Source organism: Grampus griseus, assembly GCF_964374135.1.
Source record: "Grampus griseus genome assembly, chromosome: 1".
Classification (NCBI taxonomy): domain Eukaryota; kingdom Metazoa; phylum Chordata; class Mammalia; order Artiodactyla; family Delphinidae; genus Grampus; species Grampus griseus.
The window spans coordinates 171111093-171131654 of record NC_139017.1 but is presented as its reverse complement, the minus strand read 5'-3'; the positions used below and the strand labels follow the sequence as shown (position 1 = coordinate 171131654).

Here is a 20562-nt window from a genome sequence, read left to right as displayed (position 1 = left end):
GACATGCCGTCCCCAGCAGAGACCAGGCCAAGTTCCTCCAGGGTGAATCCACCACTTTAATGTCTTCAGAGAACCTTCAGGGAGATGGGAGGAGAGAGCAAGGATGGGGGAGCAGGGCACCAGGGAGCAGATCCAGAGAGTGACGGACAGACAGACACTCCAGAGACAGAATCCTCGTGAAGAGCACTAAGGAGCAGATGTTAGGTACCCCAAGAGGCCACCCCGCCTCTGGTGGGGGGCAGGAGCACAGAGGGGAGGGGCGAGGAACCGAGCCCTGGGGTCGAGGCGGGTCTCCCAGGCCCCTCCGCGGTTGTCTGCCTGGGAACCTGGCTGTTGGCCCCTCTGGGCGGCCTGCCTGCTGTCTGCTGAGAGTCCTTGAGCTCGCTGATGGCAGAAACTGCAGGGGAAGGTGCCCGCCTGAGCCAAGTAAAGAGGGAGAAGGGGATTACGGCTCCCACTGCGGGGGGCAGGTCCACAGAGGCACGGAATGGTCCCCAAGGAATGCTGGCCCCCATCCCTGCCGCACCCACCCCGTGCCTGCCCTGAGGGGTCAAGAGATGCCCAGCCAGACCCTGGTGTCCTGATACACCTGGGCTTCCCACCAGGCAAGGTCACGGCGTGAGCAGGCTCCGGCCCCCGCCTCAGTTATAGAACACCTCGTCCTCCTCCGAGAGGGAGCCACTGTCCACCGACGGGAGGGAGCCCTGCAGGCGGGCCCCACCCTCGGGCCCCGGGGCCCCCAGGAGCCGCTGCCAGCGCTGCTGTTCGGGGCTGGGGGGCTGCGGGCCAGAGGCTATGGTGGGGGGCTCGTCAGATGAGGGCCATCCATCGGGGGAGGAGAAGGCCAGAAGACTGTCATCCTGCGAGGGGACACTCAGAAGACTGTCCTGAAGGTAGATGCTCTCCAGGTCTGGAAAAGCAGCAGGGGTGTGGGGGTGAGGAAAGGAGTTCAGAAGACCCGGCTCCACACCCTCTCTGGGAGTGTGAGGCAGGGAGAGGGGCAGAAGACCTGCCTCCAAATCTGGCTTTGTCACTGCCAAGCTGTGTGACCTTGGTCACGTCACTGAACCTCTCTGAGCCTCAGTTTCTCCCTGGGGGGGGGTGACAGGGTGGTGGTGGCAGTGGCAGTGAGCAGAATAGTTAAGAGCAGGCTCTGGAGCCAGAGCCCTCAAATCCCTCTGCGCTCTGAGAAGTGGGACAGCCAGCGCTCTTCCCAGGCCTCCACTCCCTTCCCTGCCCTCACTGTCGCCGGGAGGAGCAGATGAGATAGTGGGTGCAGGCGCCACCTAGGACCCAGGCTCCCTGAAGCCCTCGGTAGTAACCTGGGGTCCTAGAAAGGTGTTAAGGCTCAGATCCTGGCTCTGATGCCTGTAGCTGTGTAATCTGAGGTGAGTGTCTTGATGCCTCCGTTTCCCTCATTTGTAAAATGGAGGTAACAGCACCTACTTCCTAGAGCTGTCATAAGAATAAAGTGAAATAACACATGTAAAGCACTTAGCACAGTGAGCACTTAATTCATGTTATCTATCTGTCTATCATCTATCTTTCTCTCCTTTATGCTCGCGGCACTCCTTGGGCAATGGGCAGGGCAAGGATCACCAGCCCCATTTTTCAGATGAAGAAAAACTAAGGCTGAGGGACAGAGGGGCTTGTCTGAGGTCACAGGGCAGAGCGGGCACGCGGCCCCAGCTCTGCCACACCCAGCCCACCCTGGCGCCCGCCGGGCTGTACCCTGTAGCTGGATGACGTCCTGGGGGCTGTTCTCTGGGGGCAGCTCCTCGTCGTCCAGCGAGGACCAGGCACTCAGTGTGGCCTCCGTGATGGCAAACTGCTCGGCAACCCCTGTAGGGGATGGACCCGGCTCAGCAGGGGCACGGGCAGAGGGTGTGGGGGGCCTCCGGTGCCAGGTCAGGCTGGCACCAGACACTGCCTTTGGGGCTGCCCATCCATGCCCGGGCACGCTGATCAGCATGTGCCCACCAATGCCCCGGCCACCCCATGGCATTATTCTTGCCTGCCCAGACGATGCCCAGGTGGTGACCCTGGGTCCCCTAAGGACTACAGCCCCAGCCAGTCCCCGTCCCCAAGCTCCCCCTCCGCCCTCTGACCTGCAGCAAAGCGGGCCTCGCGCAGCTCATCTGGGAGGCAGCAGTAATGCTCGTCCTCGGCTGTGGACAACTCCCAGCCTGAGCGCTGGGCACTCCAGCCCTTCCACTCGATGAGGTGGGCCACGCGGCCACGTGCCATGGCCGTGGGCTTTGTGATGTGGTCCTTGATGCTCTGCACCACTCCTGGGGCAATTGAGGGCAGCTGAGTGATGGCTCTGACCCAAGGCCCAGCTCAGGGCCCCACCCCCAATACCCCAGGCCCTCCAGTACCTCAGGGCAATCCAATGGCCTGTACCGCACATCCATTCAGCGCCCCGTCCTCTCCCAGTGCCCTGCGTCCGCAAAACCCACACCCACAGAGCCTGTACCTGTCCAGTTCCTCCCGCCAGGACAATGCCTCGTGCCCGCTGCCCGCCTGCCCCGCGCCCTCCCACAGCCTGAGGCCCTCTCACGGAGATGCTCCCCACACATCTGCAGGCCCCACGCCCCCCGCCGTGTCCTGCTTCCAGTCAATGCTCCTGCCCACCTGGCGCTTCTTCTCCAGACCTGTCACACCCTTCATTCCCTCTGTGACCAAGTTTATACCCTTCTGCTCAAGGAGATTCACTCAAGGATCCATTCAAGACCCACCCAGCCCTCCCTGTATCCATTAGTTAACAAGTTCCAAGAGAGAGCAGCCCCTGTGCCTAGGACACTGCCCGCTCAGCTGAGGGTGAGACCTGTAGCAGGCAGGGAAGGCTTCCTGGAAGAGGTAGACTGGAGTCCAGCTTGGAAGGCAGCTTGAGTTGGATAAACAGAGGCAAGACTGGAGGCTATTCCAGAGATGAGAAGAGGATGAAGGCATAGAAGAGTCTGGCATGGTTCCAGGACCACTGGGGACAAGACATGGGGCAACACGAGGAGCAGGGAGGCAGGAGAGGCTGGGAAGCCCAACAGGGGCCAGACTGGGGGCTCAGTGAGCCAGACTGAGGGTGCCACTGTTCTTCTTAGAGCAATGGGGAGCCATAGCAGGGTAATGAGCAAGAGAGTGACAAGCCAGACCTGTCGTTTAGGAAGAACATTAGGGGCCATTTAGAAGAGGATTAGGGGCCAAGGGTGGAGACAGGGGGACATTAGGGGCCATTGAAGGGATCCAGCAAGAGACAGGACAGGGCTGGGCAGATGGGGAGGAGGGCCTGGAGGGGTTCTTGTGAGTAGACCGGTCGGATGTGGAAGATGATAGATAGAAGGTTGTCAAGAATGATTCGGCATCTCCTTTAACCCAGGCTGAGAACTCAGATCTGGGAGTCACTGGTCCCAGAAGCCACGACGTGAGAAGCAGCAATATTTAAGAAAGAAAGGCATCCATGAAGGAAACTGAGACATAAAGCTCTGGGGAAATGGGAAAGATGGAGGTGGAAAGAAGGGGGAGACCCCCCCCACAGGTTGGGGAGTGCTGGCAACCAGAGAAGGTTTCTGGAGGCGGTGGTTCAGTGGCCCCCCGAGGCGCAGGTGAGGTGGAGGGAAGGGGTTTCAGGTGGAGGGAACGACAGGGGCAAATGTGCGGGGGCAGCAAGGGCCCCCTGGGGAGCTGTGAGGGATGTAAAGAATGGGAGCCTGAGGATCAAGGAGCAAAGCTGCGAGCAGAGGCTGGCCGGCTGAGAAGAGCCGGCGCTGTGGTCAACGCGGGGCAGATGCCGTGCTGGTCCGGCGTGCCCACCCCCTGCCGCTGCAGGTGCTGCTGCCGGCTCACACCTGTGCCCTTCTTGGGAGCCTTGCCCTTAGCTGATGGGAGCTGCCTCACCCAGAGGTGCTCGGAAGGTGGCAGCCAGTGATGGACCGATGGAGGAGTAACATGAAACCAGCCACCTTGGGACTTCCCTGGTGGCGCAGTGGTTAAGAATCCGCCTGCCAATGCGGGGGACATGGGTTCGAGCCCTGGTCCAGAAAGATCCCACATGCCGCAGAGCAACTAAGCCCGCGAGCCACAACTACTGAGCCCGCGTGCCACAACTACTGAAGCCCGCGCGCCTAGAGCCCACGCTCCACAAAGAAGAGTGGCCCCCACTCACGCAACTAGAGAAAGCCCGTGCACAGCAGTGAAGACCCAACACAGCCAAAACAAACAAACAAACAAACAAATACATTTATAAAAACAAAACCCAGCCACCTCGCCCCAAAGTGCCATGAATTCTGTGGTGCAAGTCATGCTCCTGTGCTCCCCATGGGATCAGGCTGAGAAAGACAAGACTTCCGCAGCTACACCTCTGCTGAGCTCCCTCCCCTGCCCTGTCCTGCTGCCCTTGCTCCCTACAGGCTTCCTCCGAGAATAACCTCTCAGGAAATCACTAGCACAATTCCCCTCTTGGGCTCTGCTTCTAGGGAATCTGACCCAAGTTGGCACGAGGGCAGGTTTCATGTGCTGCAGAGAAGCAGGGAGACCACAGCTGGCAGACACCTGGAAAATTGGGGCCATCCCCTCAGAACTTGTGGAGAACCCAACAATTTAACCCATGGTGGGGTCAGGGGTGGGGTGGGGTGGGCAGGAGCCCTAAGTCCTGCAGAGCTCAGCACGGAACCTGGCATTTAGAAAATGCTGAAGCCAGCAGGGCCGCAGTCCTTCCAGCTGCAATTCAGCTTTGACCTTCCCACCGCCAGTGCCTGGGGGTTGCTATGCGAACTTCCAGGACAGGAGAGGGCAGCTGGAGCTTACCCACGAGGGACGAGGTGGCCAGGGCTGCCACGTTGTAGTTGCTGGAGCAGGATCTGGAGTCGGACAGGTAGCCGTTGGTGGTCTGGAAGCACCTCTGGAGAAACAGGGGTCGGGGGTGAGCAGGGTGGGGCAGTCCTGCAAGATGATTTCCCCCCACCCCTCCCATCCCCATTACGCACCCTCCCCACATCCTCTGGCCATCTTGCCACTCCTCCACAGGACCATCCCCAGCCCTGTTTCCATCAGGCCCCCCTCCCCCAGGGCTGGCAGCCCTGTGTGCCCAGGCTGGGCCCAGCAGAGGGAGGGGCAATGGTGTCAGCTGGGGCTGGCTAGACTGGGGGATGGGCAAGTGCACTGACCTGCCAAGGATCCCAACAGAAATCCATCTGTTTGTCCTAAAACAAGAGGAGAAAGAGGAACAGGCAGGGTCTGGCCCACTGCGCCAGCAGATGGCGCGAATCCTGGAGCCCTGGCTGGTGGTGTGGGTCAGCCTTCTGGTCGCCCCTGAGGTCGGGGTCTGCCTATTCATGGGTCATGCCCTGGTGTCCCCTGGCATGCAGAGAGAGGAGCAGGGGGTGCAATGATGGCTCTGCCAGGAGACGCAGTGGGTTAGGGGATAGATCAGACCTGGGCTGGCCTTTGACTCTGCCACTTCCACCTGGGTATCCTTGGACTAGTGACTTAACATCTCAGAACATCAGCTTCGTCCTCTGTAAAATGGTAACAATGCCATTTATCTCACAGGTTGTGCTGAAGCGTAAATGACATAACGTAGGCAAAGTGCCTAGCACGACGCTTAGCATGTGGTATGTGCTCAAAAAAAAAAAAAAAAAGGGTAATTATATCAACTGGTAGGTTCAAGCCACAACCTCTGGGGCAAAGATGGAAATTATGCACGGGATTTGCGGCCCTAGCAAGATCGTCCTGATCTACCTGGACTGAGAATTCCATTCCTGTACTCTCCAGCTGGAGTGCAGGCTGCTAAGGAGTCCGTGGGCTGGTAACAGAACATCTAATCTGCAAGGCTGAGTTAACTTGGGTGGGAAGCCCTTCAGCGTGGGACTCTCTTTTCTAAATAGGTCTGGTCCAGTCCCTGATGCCCAGCCCAATTCAGACCTTCATCCAGCTGAATACCAACCCTGAGGGGTAGCGGCCAAGTTCGGCAGGGACAGAGGAGGCTGAGATGGTTTCTGCTCCCTGTGGGGAGCCGTAGGGCACAGCCCAGGAACCAGGGCATACGTGGGGGTGAAGGTGGGGACGAAGCGTGACCAGTTACCTTGCCAATGACATGGTCTGGAGCCATGATGGGTGGGCGGCTGGAGGGCGAGTCTGGGCTCAGGGGGGCCGTGCCCTGGGGCATGGGGCAGTCCTTGTGGGAACTTGTGAGCAAATCTGGAAAAAAGAAAGACAAGGAACTTAGAAAAGCCCAGAGCTCTCTTGCTCACGAAGCTTGTTCAAGCCAGTCCTGAGAGATGGGCGTTACTATATTATTACATCATTTCATAGAAAACAGACTCAAGCTCACAGCAGGTGAGGAGTCCAGCCAGATCCCCTCAGTGGGGGTTACTTGCCCCCTGCTTGTTACTCCATTTGCACTAATTCTAGTACCCACACTCCAGCAATTTTTTGACCTCACGGAGACCTCCAATCCACTTATTCTACCTTCCACTAACTCCTCATGTCCTCACTTCCCTCCTGGCCCAGCTAAGACTTACTGGCGCATCCTACAAGCTCTCCTTTGCAGACGCCCTTAACTCTCTTAACCCTGTTTAGTCTAACCCTCTGCCTGCTTCGTGCCTGGACCCTTCGAGCTGCACGTCGCTGGGGAAAGTCACGGGCGTCATGTTAAACCGGCGCCTGCCAGCCTCACACAGCCCGCTACCCAAGGATCCTTCTAGGTTTCTGATTCCTGCTAGTTTGCGTCCTGCGAGGTTGACTACCTCATCCTCTTTCCTTCTTGAACTCCCAACACTGACACCCCTGCTGCTCCCCGGACCTTGCTGCTGGCTTCTCTCCAGCCCTCAATGCAGCCCAGGAGCCATCAGAAGGCATCACCCCACTCTCTCCACCTCAAATCATTGCCCTGCCCGCATGCCACATCGTCTGCTTTCCTTCTTGTGACAAAGGAATAACTGTCCCCGCTCGGTCCAAGACCAGTCCCTCCCCGCCCCCGCCCCCCGGGGGTCTGGGCTCCGTCTCTGCCCTCCCTCCAGGGCAGGCTTCTGTGCTTTCTCGTGTTGCCTGTGTTCCCTCCCGACCAAGCCAGTCCATCAGCGTGGCACGGGCTGCAATGCCTCGCGGCCCAGGGACTCTTGCCAGCATCCCCTCTCCTCTCTTCTGCCTCATGGAGTCCCCCGTCACCTCTGGGCCAGCCCCCAGCCCCCTCTCTTCCCCCCTTTAAAGACCTACTTCCAGCCCCTGCTTCCCTCTACTCCGTGCTCACTCCTCTGTCCCCTTCGTGGCCAGACTTGTGTCCGACCTCTACTTCCCATCTTTTCCCATTTTCTCCTCCGCCTGTCCCAACCAGCCTTTCATGAGACAGCCCTTGGCAAGTGGCCAGAATCCTGCACGCGCGGGGTGGGGGGTGGGGGGCGGGGGGGCGGCAACTTCAGCGGCCCCATCTTCGGTGGCCACCCAGGAGGCACAAGGGTGTCGCCCATCCCTCCTTCCCTCTCCAGCCACACCCTTCTCCCGGCTTCCCTCCCACGTCCATGGCACTCTTCTTCATCCTCCCTCACTGCTCATCCCCTGAGCCCGCCCCACCGCTCCATCCCGCGCCCCTTGCTTCCCTTCTCTCTCTCCCAAGAGATCTCACCCATATGTGGCTGACACCCACATTTACACCTCCAGCCCCGACTCTTTGCTTGAGCTCTTGAATGAGTTTCCAGCTCCCTACATGGGTGCCCAACAGGCATCTCAAGCAAACCCCGGGCAAAATGGAACTTGCAAACCTGAGTCCACCTTCCTTTACTTCCCCAATTCTAGAAAATGATGCAATGGTCCGCCCAGCTGTACCAACAAAAAATCCAGGAGCTTTCTGGGTGTCCTGCTTTCCCCACCTCTCCCCAACCCCATCCAATCACCCAGCAAGTCCCACTGGCTCTCTCTCAGAGCTCCATTCCAGATTTATCCTTCTCCATACCCGCCACTGTTCCCCTGGTGGGACCCATCACCTTCTCTCACCAACAGTCACCTGCTTCCCCTCCTGGCCCTGCCATCCACTCTCTACCCAGCAGCACAGGGACATTGCATTCCAGGTCAGACTGTCTTCATCTGCCCTGGCTTCCTTGCATCGCACTTTAGGAGAAGAGCCAGCCCCTCACCTCGGCCTTCAGGGCCGTACACGTCAGCTCGCCCACTCCTGACCTCAGTCCTCTGCCCGCCCCCTCGCTCACTGTTTCGGCCACTCTGGCCTCCTTGCTGCTCCTCCAATGGCCAAGCTTGTTCTTTGGCCTTGCTGTCCCCTCCCCTGTGCCTGGAACACTCTCTCCCCAGATCTTCCTGAACCTCATCATCCAGGACTCAGCTCAAGAGAGCCCTTCCCTGGCCACGCTGTTCAATGTGGCCCTCCCTGTCCCCATGCCGGCCACCAGTCATCACCCTCTGATATTTTTGTTTATTTAAGAGTCCGACCGCTCTCCCCACAACGAAAGTGAGCACCTTGAGCACGGAGACCATGGCAACCCTGCTCAGCGCTCTGCGTCTTAGAGCCCCGCCTGCACTTAGTAGGTGCTCTGTAAACATCTGTGGGGATGATGTCCACCTTTATTACAGCATTTAGCACAGGATGTCTGGTAAAATTATTTATGTGTGTGGTGGGGGCGGGGCAGGCATCGGCCTGCCCCTGATGCATCCCCAGGGCCCACCACACTGTAAGTTCACAGTCCTTGCTGAGGGAATGAACACCTTGACCTGAGCAACTGGAATTGCTGGACTGAATCGTTGGGCCAAATTGAAGAGGACTCCTCCACCCCCCCCACCCCCCCAGGATGACAGAGAACACCATGATCATTCATTTGATTCATGCATTTAGTTACTCTTCCATTCACTGAAAAGTATTAGCTGAGCACCTACTATGCGCCTGGGGACACAATGGTGAAGAAGACAGAGGTGGTTTCTGCCCTCATGGAGCTGACGTTCTAGTGAGGGAGAGAGACTATTAACCGAAAACTCACAAATGAGTCAGACCCATTAGGAAACAATAATAGCTATGAAGGAAAAAATGACAGCGTAAGTGGGAGAGGCTAGAGAGGGCTTCTCAGAGCTGAGGCCTGAGCATCAGGAAAAGCCCTGTTATGTCCAGATCTGGGGGATGATCGTTCATTCATTCATTCATGCATTCATTCATCCATCCATCCATCCATCCATTCCTTCACCCACTGAGCACCCATCTACTGGACGTCTACACTGTGCAAGCAGCTGGGTACAAGGTAGGATTAACTCCATCCCTGCCCTCGGGGAGCTCCCAGTTTGATGCAGGAACACCTCCCCCGCAGAGCCCCTCATTCAAACACAAGGCTGAGCCAGGGGAACAGCAGTACCAGAGGACCGCTCTGCTCTCTACATTCTCCTTTCTCAGTGTGATGGCAGAGCCCCCACCTTGACCTAGAGAGGAAGGAATCTGTGGCTCAACCTGACAGGTGAGGAAACTGAGGCACAGATGGAGAAGCCACTAGCCCCAGGCACACAGTCAGTCGCCGGCAGTCAGGACCTGAGTCCTGTGGGTCTGACGCCGAGGTTCACTCTCTTCCAAAGCACAAAAAGAGTTTTGATGAGCTCAGGGTGGGGGTTGGGGGCTGCGCAGGAGAGCTGATGGCAGGGAGTTGGCCAGGAGGTAGGCGGTCCAGGAGAGCTGGGGATGGTGGTGCGGGAAGACGGTGGGGACGGCGCGGGTGGGCGGGGCTTGCACGAAGCCATGGGGTCTGGAAGGAGTCGGCCAGGAGCAGAAGCGTCTGGGCTGCCACAGGGAGGGGGGCCCTCTGCGGGACACTGGTCCCAGCCTGCAGCCTATCCAGCCCTGGGCACTGGCTCCCACCACCCCTTTCTGGCTTGGGCCAGCGCGGGCAGAGGCGGAGGAGCTGACGGCATGGAAGCCGACGGGGCTTCCTGGAAGAAGCTGAGGCCAGGGAGGGTCTGAGGCTGGAGATGAGAGACGTCAGGCAACCCCAGAGACGGGGCTGGGGGCGCCACTGGTGGATGGAGGAGAGTGGGCTGAACTGGAGACTCGGGGTACAAGGGAGGGAAGAACTGGGTGGCAGGGGACGGTGTGGCTGCTGCACCCAATCCCCCAGATCCCGGTGGATCTGTCTCTCCCGATTTTGTGCACCCACAGCCCCCTCCCCACGTACTTTGCTTCCAACAGGCAGCACCTGAGGCTCTTTCTAGGCGGGCTGCCCGCGGGCAACTGGGCTGAAACTGAGAAGTGATGCTGCTCCCACCGGAGCGGCCCTTAGCCCATGACTGGAGGGGCAGGACCCCAGGTCCTCTGTTTTGGGTGGGAAAACACTGAGCTTCACTTTCATCCCAGAGTTCCCTGTGGGATTAGGCGGAAACCACCCCCCGCAGGACGACAGACACCCATTCCTGGCTGCATCTCCTCTGCCTCACTCTCTCCACTCCTGTACTGGTTTCCTCTCTAAGATTTCCTTCACATTCCAGCTGTACCCACTCACACTCCAGCTGTACCCCCATCCCCGTTTCAGGGTCTGCTCCTGAGGAACTGCTCCTAAGACAGCTGGGTGAGGCTCTGGTGCCAGACTGCCCGGTTCAAATCCTGGGTCTGCCCTTTATGACCGTGGGACCTTGAACAAGTGACTTTGCCTCTCCAAGCCTCTACTTCCACATCTGTAAAATGGGCAGCTGAGGGGGACTGCTCCTGTTCCTCAGGAATTGTCTACCAGGATCCAAACTGAGAACCAAGACGCTTTGAGGGCCCCGCTTTTGAAGAAAGTCGCTGTCAGGGGGTGGAGGCGGGATGGGGGTAGCAGACGCTCTCTTCAAAGTGGCTGAAACCGGCTCTGCTACCCCAGCCGTCAACCCCCTTCTGACTCTGACTACCTATTTCTCCCCACGGGGGCTCCCAGAGACTCCCCTGCAGAAATCTGGGAAGCTTGCAAAGGGGAACATTGTGTTGTCAAGGGTCAAGGAGATACTGAGGAAGGGGCCAGGTTTAAGCCTTGCTCCGCCCAAGGCTCCGTTTTTGCTCCATTCGTGAGCAGTCCCCTAAGAGGGCTGCTTGCAGGCAAGAGGACCCCAGCCCCAAGAGGCTGCAGGGTGGATCACTTTAGGGGGAAAAGGGAATTCGGCAGGGAATGCAAGAGGTCAAATCAGGTCAGATCTCCCACAACATGGGCTCTATAGTGGGGAGCCCCTCCCGCCGCCACCATGGCTCCCCAGAGAATTCACACGTGCTAACCCGAGAGACCCTGGCCCCCCTCCCACCTCATGTCCCTCCTCTCCTCCTCTCTCACTCCAACACACTCCTGCCTCAGGGCCTTTGCACTGCCCGTTTGTTCCTTTTCTCCATCTGGGACTCTCCTGCCACCTACAGGTTCACTCCCTCCCTCCGTTCATGTCTCTGCTCAAATGTTACAACCTCAGCGAGGCCTCCCCCAACCATCTTATTTAATATGACACCCGACTCTTTCTATCCCTTCACCCTGTTTTACACCCATCACTCCACAATGTGTGTGTCTGTTTCCTTGTTCATGGTTTCTCACTGGAACATGAGCTCTGTGAGGACTGGGACCTGGTGTTATTTGCTACGTTAGTCCCAGCACCTGCCTAGGGCCTGGCACATAGTAGGTGCTCATTAAACATTTGTTGTAAGAATGAATATTTGCTTGCCTACAACACAGAGGCTTCATCGCTGAGCCAGTGGTAGCCAAGGGAGACCACTAGAGCTCCAGATAAATACAAATGTCTAGGCCATTTTTTCTCAAGTTCCTCATGCCAGACCCCACCATGTCAGAGAAGAAAGGGACCCAGAGAGGAGAGGGAGGCCTGCAGAGTAAAGAGCAGCCAGCCATGGCCGACGGGGAGAAGGAGAGGGTCAGACGGGATGCGAGATGCAAGTTGTCATCCAAACTGGGTGGACTGGACTTATTGTCCAGAAGAGGCTAGAGAGTTCTGGAATCTGCCCGAAGGCTGTTACGGGTGGGCAGGTCAGGGAGGTTCAAGTGAGACTGTCTGGAGAGGGGACTGGAGAAAAGGACAGTGGAGCCAGGTTAAGCCCCCACCCGCTGAATCCACAGCTCAGTGACCCGGGTGCTAAGAACAGCGAGGGCAGCGTGGGATCATGGGGGCTAAGCCGTGCACCCCATAGTGTCCAATACATCTTGCTCTTTATGCCCAGTCCTGGCTGTGTGACCCTGACAGAGTCCTGTCCCGCTCCGGGCATCAGAGTTTCCATGTGTGCAAAGGCAACGTTCCAGGTCCCTCAAAGGTGGTGTTCAAACCAGGGGCGCAAAAAAAAAAAAACTAAAAAAAAAAAACAAAAACACCAGGGGCGCATCCTTTAGTGGGTCAAGCAAGCAATTTACTAGGTCATATTTTAAAAGAATGAAGTAGAATTGAGTAGAATAGAAAACATCAGAACCCACTGCAGAGACAGGCTAAGTCTTATTTCACGAAGCCTCTGTTTAAATTGCACAGACACACATGTGTGCACCTGTGTGTGTACTGGATTACGATGCGAAATAATTTATTCTTATGGGTCCAGTCAAAAAAGTTTGAAAGTCGCACTCTTAAGGTGCCAGCGTGCACAAGCTGGGGCCTCCAAGGTGGAGACAGGGTGATGCTGGCTACAGACTACCCCAGGAACTCTGAAGGGTGAGGGAATATCTCCAGGCCCCTGCCCATCGCCCGAAGCTGTTTTAGAACTCTGCAACCACAGGCCAGGGAGCAAGGGGAGCTGGCAGGTGATGTCCAAGGCCTGGAGGGACGTGACTTGAACAAAGTGATCTGTCGACGTGGTGGCGGACGTGGGCTCCTGGCTCCCAGCCCCCTCCCCAGCTTTCCTGCCCCCCACCTCAGCGGGGGTGCAGGCGCCTCTGCCAAAGCTGCCTTCTCCCCTGAGGACTTTGGCCCCGTGATGTCACAGACTGGTTGCTATGGAGACGTCAGGTAATGAACCAGCCCAGGGTGAAATCACAGGCTGCTTTTCGCCCAGCTGGGACTGGCAGCCACGTCACCACCGGCAACTGGAAAAACACAGCTTTCATGTGGGGTGGGGGCTGGAGGATAGCCTGAGGAGACCCCTAGCCTCTGCTCCTGTGGGCACCTTCCTCTCCCAAGGGAGCTGTGGAGATACCCCCCCCTTTCCCAGTCCACACCCTACTTCCCCGAACTCAAGGTCTGAGGCTCCTTCTGACTGCCCCCCTCCCCCACCTGCCCTGGCCACAGAAGTGACGGGCCTCTGGTTGCCACGGCAGCCTGGACGGGGCCACCCTGATCCTTCAAAGAGAGGGGTGTCATCTAGATGTCCCCTCCATCCCTCTGCCTTCAACCGGAGCTTCCCTGCGAACCAAGGATGCTTCCTGCCTTCCCATGCCAGCTCCTCAACCTGCTAGAGTCCAGCCACCCGAGCAGATCCTCCTGATGTTTCACCTAAACCCCCCTGGCTGCAAATGCTCCCACACTGGTTTTCTCTGCCCGTTCCTTGGGTGCGTCTGCAACACTACCACCCAGATTCTTCTCACTTCCTTGCCAGTCGTCCAGCCCCTTGAGCTGTTCCTTGGTGCCTATGTCCCAGCCCACTTGTCATCGTGGCTGCCACCTCCCCCAAAGTGTCTCCCAGGGCTCCACACCCCGGGAGGACATAGTGGTTCCAGGCTTAACCTTGCTCCTTCTCAGCAGCCCAGAGAGGGCAGACCTCCTCTTGAAAGCACACAGTAAACTGAGCAGCAGTCGAAGCCCCTTGTGATGACCCTCCCTGGACAGTCACGGGCCTCCCCACTAAGCTTCTTGGGACCCCTGCGGCCAAGGACACGATGCGGTCCTCCAGCCATCTGCACCCTAGGTGTGTGCCGCGCAGCTGTAACATGCCAGATTCCTGCCTTGCACCGAAGACAGCACAGCGGGCAAGGCCTTCCTTGCACAGTCCCTGCCCTGGGTTTAAATCCTGGCTTTCCACTGTCAGCTCCAGGGCTGTGCGCCTGTGACGCGGCCCCTGGGAGCCTCAGGGTTCTCATCTGTGAAATGAGAATACTGGCGGGTGGCCGTGAGGATGAAGCACTCCATAAACGACAGCGGCTCTGTCCCCCCTCTCCTCCAAGACCTCACATCCTCTTTCTGGACCCTGGGACAGATCTCAGGCACCACTCCTCTGGTCCTTCCCCAGGGCTGGAGCTTGCCCTGGGGGACTCTGCAGACGGAGGCCACCAAGGGTGAGTCCTTGTGAGTCACTGCCATGGCCGCAGTCCGTCCCTCTGAACTTGGCAGTGGCCTGGCCTTTAGGAGACAAAGTGCCCCCCGCCCCCCAGGACACTGATTTACAGGTCACCAGGTCCATGTCCACGGCAGTAGCTCCATAAGTGAGTCGATACAACTCAGAGCTGCCCAAAGGGGTCCCTTTCCATGTTCTCTTCAGGACTTTCCACACATCCTAGCTCCTTTTTACTCCCTCTGCCATCCTGTGGCCCAACTTCTTTGAACACCCTGATCTAGCGTCACCTCCTCCAGGCAGCCTGCCTAGATTGTCTTCAGATGTATTAGGCTATTACCTTACCAGCAGCCCTAATGGGCAAAGTCTGGCATACAGTGATTTGCTTGCACTGTTTATTGAACACCTACTATGTGTCAGGTACTATCCTAGGCCTTTCGATCCATTATCTCTGATTCAATCTTAATAATAACCCAGCAAAGTAGGTACTGTTATGCCCATTTTACATATGGGGAAACTGAGGCTCAGAGAGGTTAAATCACCTCTGCAAGGTCACCTACTAGTAAGTGGCAGAAATGAGGTTCAAACCTAGGCCAGTCTGAAACGCCAAAGCTTGTGCTCCAACCACTGACCAGCGCTGATCTCCTGAGAGGGTCCTCAGGCTGTTTTTCCACCTGTGTGTCCGGCCTCCCCCACTAGACAATTCCAAGGGCAAGGCTGTGTCTCCCTCCTCAGACTGTGAGCTTCCAAATGGCAAGGCCGATGGGGGCGGGGGATGAATTGGGAGATTGGGATTGACATATATACACTATTGATACTATGTATAAAATAGATAACTAATGAGAACCTACTGTATAGACAGGGAACTCTACTCAATGCTCTGTGGTGACCTAAATGGGAAGGAAATCCAAAAAAGAGGGGATATATGTATACGTATACCTGATTCACTTTGCTGTACAGCAAAAACTAACACAACAGTGTAAAGCAACTATACTCCAATAAAAATTTTTTAAAAAAGGGGGGGCAAGGCCCCATCTACCCCTTCCTCAGTCTCTCCACCGTGCCCAGGGGGACTCTGCTCACGGCTCTGCTAGGGCCAAGGTGAGACGGGCCTTGGGGGCTGGGAATGGAGGGGTCACAGTCAGTGGGCCTGAGTACTGGGGGTGGTTCTGGTCGGCTCCTTTAGAGCTTGTGCCTCCTCCCAGACATAATCAGATGCCTGGCCTTCCAGAAGGAACTCCTCGGTCTCCAGTTTCTGCTCTCACCACCCGCCAGTGCCCGGTGCACTAGACCCAGGCGGGAGGTGCGGGGGGTGGGGGTGGGGGTGGGGCAAGAGGCTGATGGGTTGGCCTGGAGGAGTGGGCTGGGGCGGAAAGGGACAGGCAGAGAGGCTCCGGAGCCAGGGGCATGGGATGGGCACTGAGAGACCCGGAGCTGGACAGAGCGGGGTAGACAGATTGCTCTGTACAGATTGTCACCATCGGTGGTAGCAAAGCCCAAACCGAATGCTAACACTGGAGTTATTCCAGAGGGCTGAATTTCTCGAGCGTTGGCCACACGCTCAGTACCTCCCTCCATGTGGGGACATGAGAAAGCAAAGGGCAGGTGTTCCGTGCTCAGGCTCTGGGATCCTGGATCCCAGACAGTCCTGGATTCAAATCCTGCCTCTCTGTGTTCTGGCTGTGTGACCTCAGGTAAGACCCTTCCCATCTCTGAGCCCTACATCCCCCCTCCAGGGCTGAATGAGGACTAACGAGGCCAGGTGAGTGATGCCTCAGGCGGCCCAGGATAAGCAGCCAACAAATGGTGGCTTAAAAATAGATAATGAACACAAAATAGCCTCCAGAAACAGCCTTTGTTGCCTTAATCTGGTCCCAATCACTTTCCCCCATGTTCTCAGCACCTCAAATGCTTGTTTCTTTTCCCTTGAGGCAGGACGGTGCCCTGAAGCCTCCGTAGCTTGCCCTTTCCCAGCCAAGAGAGGGCCTGGATTAGCTGTCTACACGGAAGGGTAATAATAAGAATTAAAGTGACAGCTAACACAGTATTTACTACATGCCAGGTACTGGTCTGAGTGCTTTACGTGCATTAAGTCATTTAATCCCCTCCCAGTAACTCGAAGATGTCAATACCAGTGTTATTCCCATTTAACAGACGAGAACACTGAGATACATATACAAGGTTAAGTAACTTGCTGAGGTCACAAAGCTAGTGGATGGCGGAGCAGGGATGCGAACCCAGGCTAGCCGGCTCCAGAGTCCACACTCTTTTTTTAAAAAAATTAATTAATTTACTTTTGGCTGCGTTGGGTCTTCGTTGCTGCATGCGGGCTTTCTCTAGTTGCGGCGAGTGGGGGCTACTCTTCGTTGTGGTGCATGGGCTCTAGGCGTGCAGGATTCAGTACTTGTGGTGCATGGGCTTAGTTGCTCCGTCACATGTGGGATCTTCCCGGACCAGGGCTCTACCCGTGTCCCCTGCATTGGCAGGCGGATTCTTAACCACTGTGCCACCAGGGAAGTCCCAGAGTCTGCACTCTTAGCCTCCCAGGCCTGGCTCGCAGAAGCTAACTGCTGCCCAGTGCTGGGATGGGGTGGCTCTCCCAGGTGTGGCTTGCACCTGGGGTTTGGCTGGGGTGGCCCCCGTTGCACGTGGGCTCTGGACTTGGTATGGGCGTCAGCAGGAGGTCAGCAATTCCTGGCCTGGCTGCAGGTTGAGCCCTTGACACAGGGAAGTGCTTCAAGTAACAGGGCTGTTGTTAGCAACTGGTGCAGGTGTGGAGACTCAGAGGCTCGTGGGGGCTCCAGCTGGCAGCTGGAGAGGAGTAGGACAGCCCGGCCCTGGGTCCGAGGGCTGGCTGTGTGGTGCAGAGGACAAGGGCCCAGGCTCCAGAGTCAGCGTGACTGGTTTCAAGTCCTGCTTCTGCTCTTTCTTTCTTTCCTTCTCCCTTTCTCTCTCCCTTCGTTCTTTCAAAATATTTATTTATTTATTTTTGGCTGCATCGGGTCTTAGTTGCGGCATGCGGGATCTTTCACTGTGGCACGCGGGCTTCTCTCTAGTTGTGGCGCGAGGGCTTAGTTGCCCCGCAGCATGTGGGATCTTACTTCCCTGACCAGGGATTGAACCTGTGTCCCCTGCATTGGAAGGCGGATTCTTAACCACTGGACCACCAGGGAAGCCCTGCTCTTTCTTAGCTACGCAGCCTCGGGCTCTGCTCAGTTTCCCTGCTTGTAAAAATGGGGACTGTGATAGTATAAGACCCCAAGTTAGCTAGTTGCGCCTTGAATGTTCCCACCAGTACTCGGTAAGGCGTAAGCACTCTGGGAGCATTAGTGATGACTAGAGGGGTGGGTGGCCTCCACTTAGTGGTTTGGTCACCCAGAACCCGGAGTACTGGGACGACGGCTGTCCTCTGCTGAAGTGGTCTCACACCTTCTTTATGGGCATCCAACTCGCCTGCGTGCATGTTGAGACTGGAAGTAGGCCGACCCCTCAGGACGGGGACAAGGTCAGAATACACAACGGGGAGCCCAAGCCACTGAAGGAAGGGTGGAGAAGACCCATCTCAGGCCAGTGTGACCTCAGACAGGCAGGGCAGAGGGTTCCAGCACCAGGTATGGGGTAGCAGCCAGAGGACCTGGGTCCCAGCCCCAATCCTGGCACCACCTGGCAGGCTGACCTTGGTCTGCGGGTCACAGGCAAGTCCACCTGGGGCTGGGCCTCCAGCACCTGGCACAGGATGGCCAAGTGATGGGGGAGGGACACAGTCAACAAGGAAACACCAGATCCCCAACACCTGGAGCCTGCCCAGAGCCTGCGAGGTTTCTGCAGACACACTGAGAGCCTGTGGGTTCTGAAGAACACGAAATACTCTTCACTCTTAATACCACCTTCCCCTCTGGCCAGGCTGTAGGCGTCAGAGCACATGCTGTGCTGGGCTCACCGCCTCTGGGTGCCCAGCATGTAAACAGTGCCTGGCACACAGTAGGTGTCATGCTAACAGCAGCTTAATGAATAAATAAGTGAATGAACCTTACGCAGCCTAAGCCCCACCCAGGATCCCAGCCCCGACACCCTCCTGAGACACCCTAAGCCACTTACCTGAATGTCCCACATGGACTTGTGGGCAGAGCCCCACAGAGGCCAGAGGATGGGGGGAGGGGACAAGGTCCCCTCCAGAACCTGCCCAGCCCCTCCCCAAGGCCTGGGCATCCCTCCACACCTGAGTAAGCTACTGGGGGTGATGGGTGGGGTGGCAGCCCCCCAAGGCCATGGTTGGAGTCAGTGGATTGGGCTTCAGCCTGCAGAGCTGGAGCCAAGGCCTCAGTCACCCCCTCACCTCACCCCCCCCAACTGGTCCCACTGTGGGGTGAAGTTACCAGGGTGGGAGAATGACCCAGCCAGCCTCTTCTACAATGCTGCTCAGCAGCCTGTCGGGAAACTGATGGTGGGGAGGGTTCCAAAGACCCATCTGCCCACCCCCCCTGCTCTGTGTAGAAGTCCCTGCCACCCCCAAACCTCCCCCCACCCAGGGCAGCTCTCTCAGGCTCCCTGGGGACCACCTTGGGGAGAGCCATGGAGCTCAGGCACAGAAGGAGAGTGGGATAGTGCCCAAAGGCCCAGGGGTTACTGGGAACATCAGCTGTCTCTGTCCCTTCCTGTCCCCTGACCGAGGATGGGGGTGGGGCTGAGGAGTTAGGGATGAGGGTGGGGGAAGGGGAACCTCCTTTATAACCTGTTCATCTCCATTAACCCCTTGCTGCCAATGGGGTTCAGGGTCTCTGAAGACAGGGGCATGGGGTAAGGGGACAGAGTGGGGACACTGAACTACTAAGGCCTGTGTCTTGCGGGGTGTGGGAAGGAGGGTCAGCTTGCTCTCCTGGTGCCCCGCAGTGACCCCAGAGAAGCCAGGAGCAAGCAGAAGCCTCCGTCCCTTCCGAGGCACACGGCAGGGGGTGTGTGGCTGACTGCTGGAAAGGAAGCGACCCTGCTTCTGCCGCCTGGTGCGGTGTGGGTCTAAGCGGGGCTGGGGATGCGGTGACCTCCCCACGCTCTCTCTCCGCGCTGCTACCCCCCCCCACACACACAACGCCCTGTCCCCCTCGGGGCACCGTGTCCCCTGGGGCTCGGCGGGGGTGGGGTGCGGCCGGCCGGGAAGGGCGGGTCGTCCCCACTACCCCCACCGAGGTTCTTTGGAGCGGCCGAGGGGACGTGCGCGCGTCCCCGGCGCGGGGCCCCGGACGCCCGATCTCCTTCCCTTACGGTCCGCGGCCCCCTCACCTCGCGACACGCAGGAGCCCATCACGGGGCCGCGGGGCCGGGCCGCTGCGCCTTGGGTGCGCCGGGCCGCCGGGCGCTCATGTCTCCTCGGGCTCGGGGCTCACGCGCGGCGCTGGCGCAGCGGAAGCGCGGACGAGCGGAGAAGGGGCCGGGGCTCCGCTCGCCTCAGCCGCCGCTCCCGCCGGGTCGTCCACGCCAACGCCGCCGCCGCCGCCGCCGCAGCGCCCGGCTCGCCTCGCGCCGCCGCCTCGCGAGCCGCGCCCGCCCCTGCCAGACGCGGGCAGCACGGCGGGCGGGGCGGCCCCGCGGAGCGCTCGCCCGGAGCCCCGAGCCCCGAGCGCGGAGCCCGCGAGGCCGCTCCGCCCCCAGCGCGCCCGCCGCCTGCAGACCTGTTGCAGCAGCCCGGCCGGGGGGTGACGGCGGGGTAAGCAGGAGCCCGGCGGGGGGCGGGGGGAGGGGAAGGGGAGCCAGAGGGGGAACTTCTGGCCCTCCCGCCTCCCGCGCCACTAGGCGACAGGGGCTGAAGGTCAGGGAAGAGGGCGGTGGGGGCGGGGAGATTCCGGCATTTGGGGCACAACCTGGCCGAGCGCAGTAAAAACAATTCCATTGTACCCATTTTGCAGGGGAAGAAACAGGCTCACGGAGGTCGGATGCCTCGCCTGAGGTCCCTTAGCTGTGAGGGACATCGACTTTTGACCATCAGCTTCTCAGTGGGGTGACGGCGGCCCAGGCTGGGGATACAGAGGGTGGGGATGGTGTACCAGTGGCCTCACTGACGGATGAGAGTTAAACTTCACTCCACGGGGTCAGGCGGGTGAGAGGCCTGGGCTCTCTCAGCCCTGCACCTGCCGTCCGATGGGGCCACAGTGGCCCATCTGATCACTCACACTCTCTCACGTACCTACTCACGAACACATGTGTGTACGCACTTGCACGTGCACATCCACACACAAACAGCCACGCACACTCATATTTACACACAGACGCCCCGCCCCACCCCCCAGCTCCACAGCAGATCTTCCCCTGCACGCTGCTCTTCAGCATCTGAGCGCTCACTTTCACATCCTTCTGTCTCACTCCATCTTTACACCTACCTGTGCACC

At 58.3% G+C, this 20562-nt stretch overlaps 1 protein-coding gene across 2 annotated transcripts; it reads right to left on the bottom strand.

Moving 5' to 3' along the window:
• Nucleotides 1-47: 47 nt before the first annotated feature.
• FAM131C (family with sequence similarity 131 member C) lies at nucleotides 48-19595 on the bottom strand. Of its 2 annotated transcripts, XM_082661260.1 has the most exons (7): nucleotides 19460-19595; nucleotides 6077-6192; nucleotides 5160-5195; nucleotides 4801-4894; nucleotides 2109-2291; nucleotides 1732-1842; nucleotides 48-910 (listed from the first exon to the last, which is right to left on the bottom strand). In XM_082661260.1, the coding sequence occupies exons 1-7, from the start codon at nucleotides 19479-19481 to the stop codon at nucleotides 642-644; spliced, it is 831 nt and encodes a 276-aa protein (XP_082517386.1). In that variant the 5' UTR covers nucleotides 19482-19595; the 3' UTR covers nucleotides 48-641. The 2 variants fall into 2 exon arrangements, with proteins under 2 accessions (XP_082517386.1, XP_082517387.1); XM_082661261.1 differs by lacking the exon at nucleotides 19460-19595 and having other exon boundaries at nucleotides 5160-5510; nucleotides 6077-6194.
• Nucleotides 19596-20562: the final 967 nt, after the last annotated feature.

Excerpts from the sequence above, each read along its gene's own strand:
- FAM131C (XM_082661260.1), bottom strand. The coding sequence starts at position 19,481 with ATGGGCTCCTGCGTGTCGCGAG. Across the intron at positions 5,196-6,076 it reads CAGACCATGTCATTGGCAAG|GACAAACAGATGGATTTCTG; the intron begins GTAACTGGTCAC and ends CTCTTGTTTTAG. Across the intron at positions 1,843-2,108 it reads CGAGGCCCGCTTTGCTGCAG|GGGTTGCCGAGCAGTTTGCC; the intron begins GTCAGAGGGCGG and ends CATCCCCTACAG.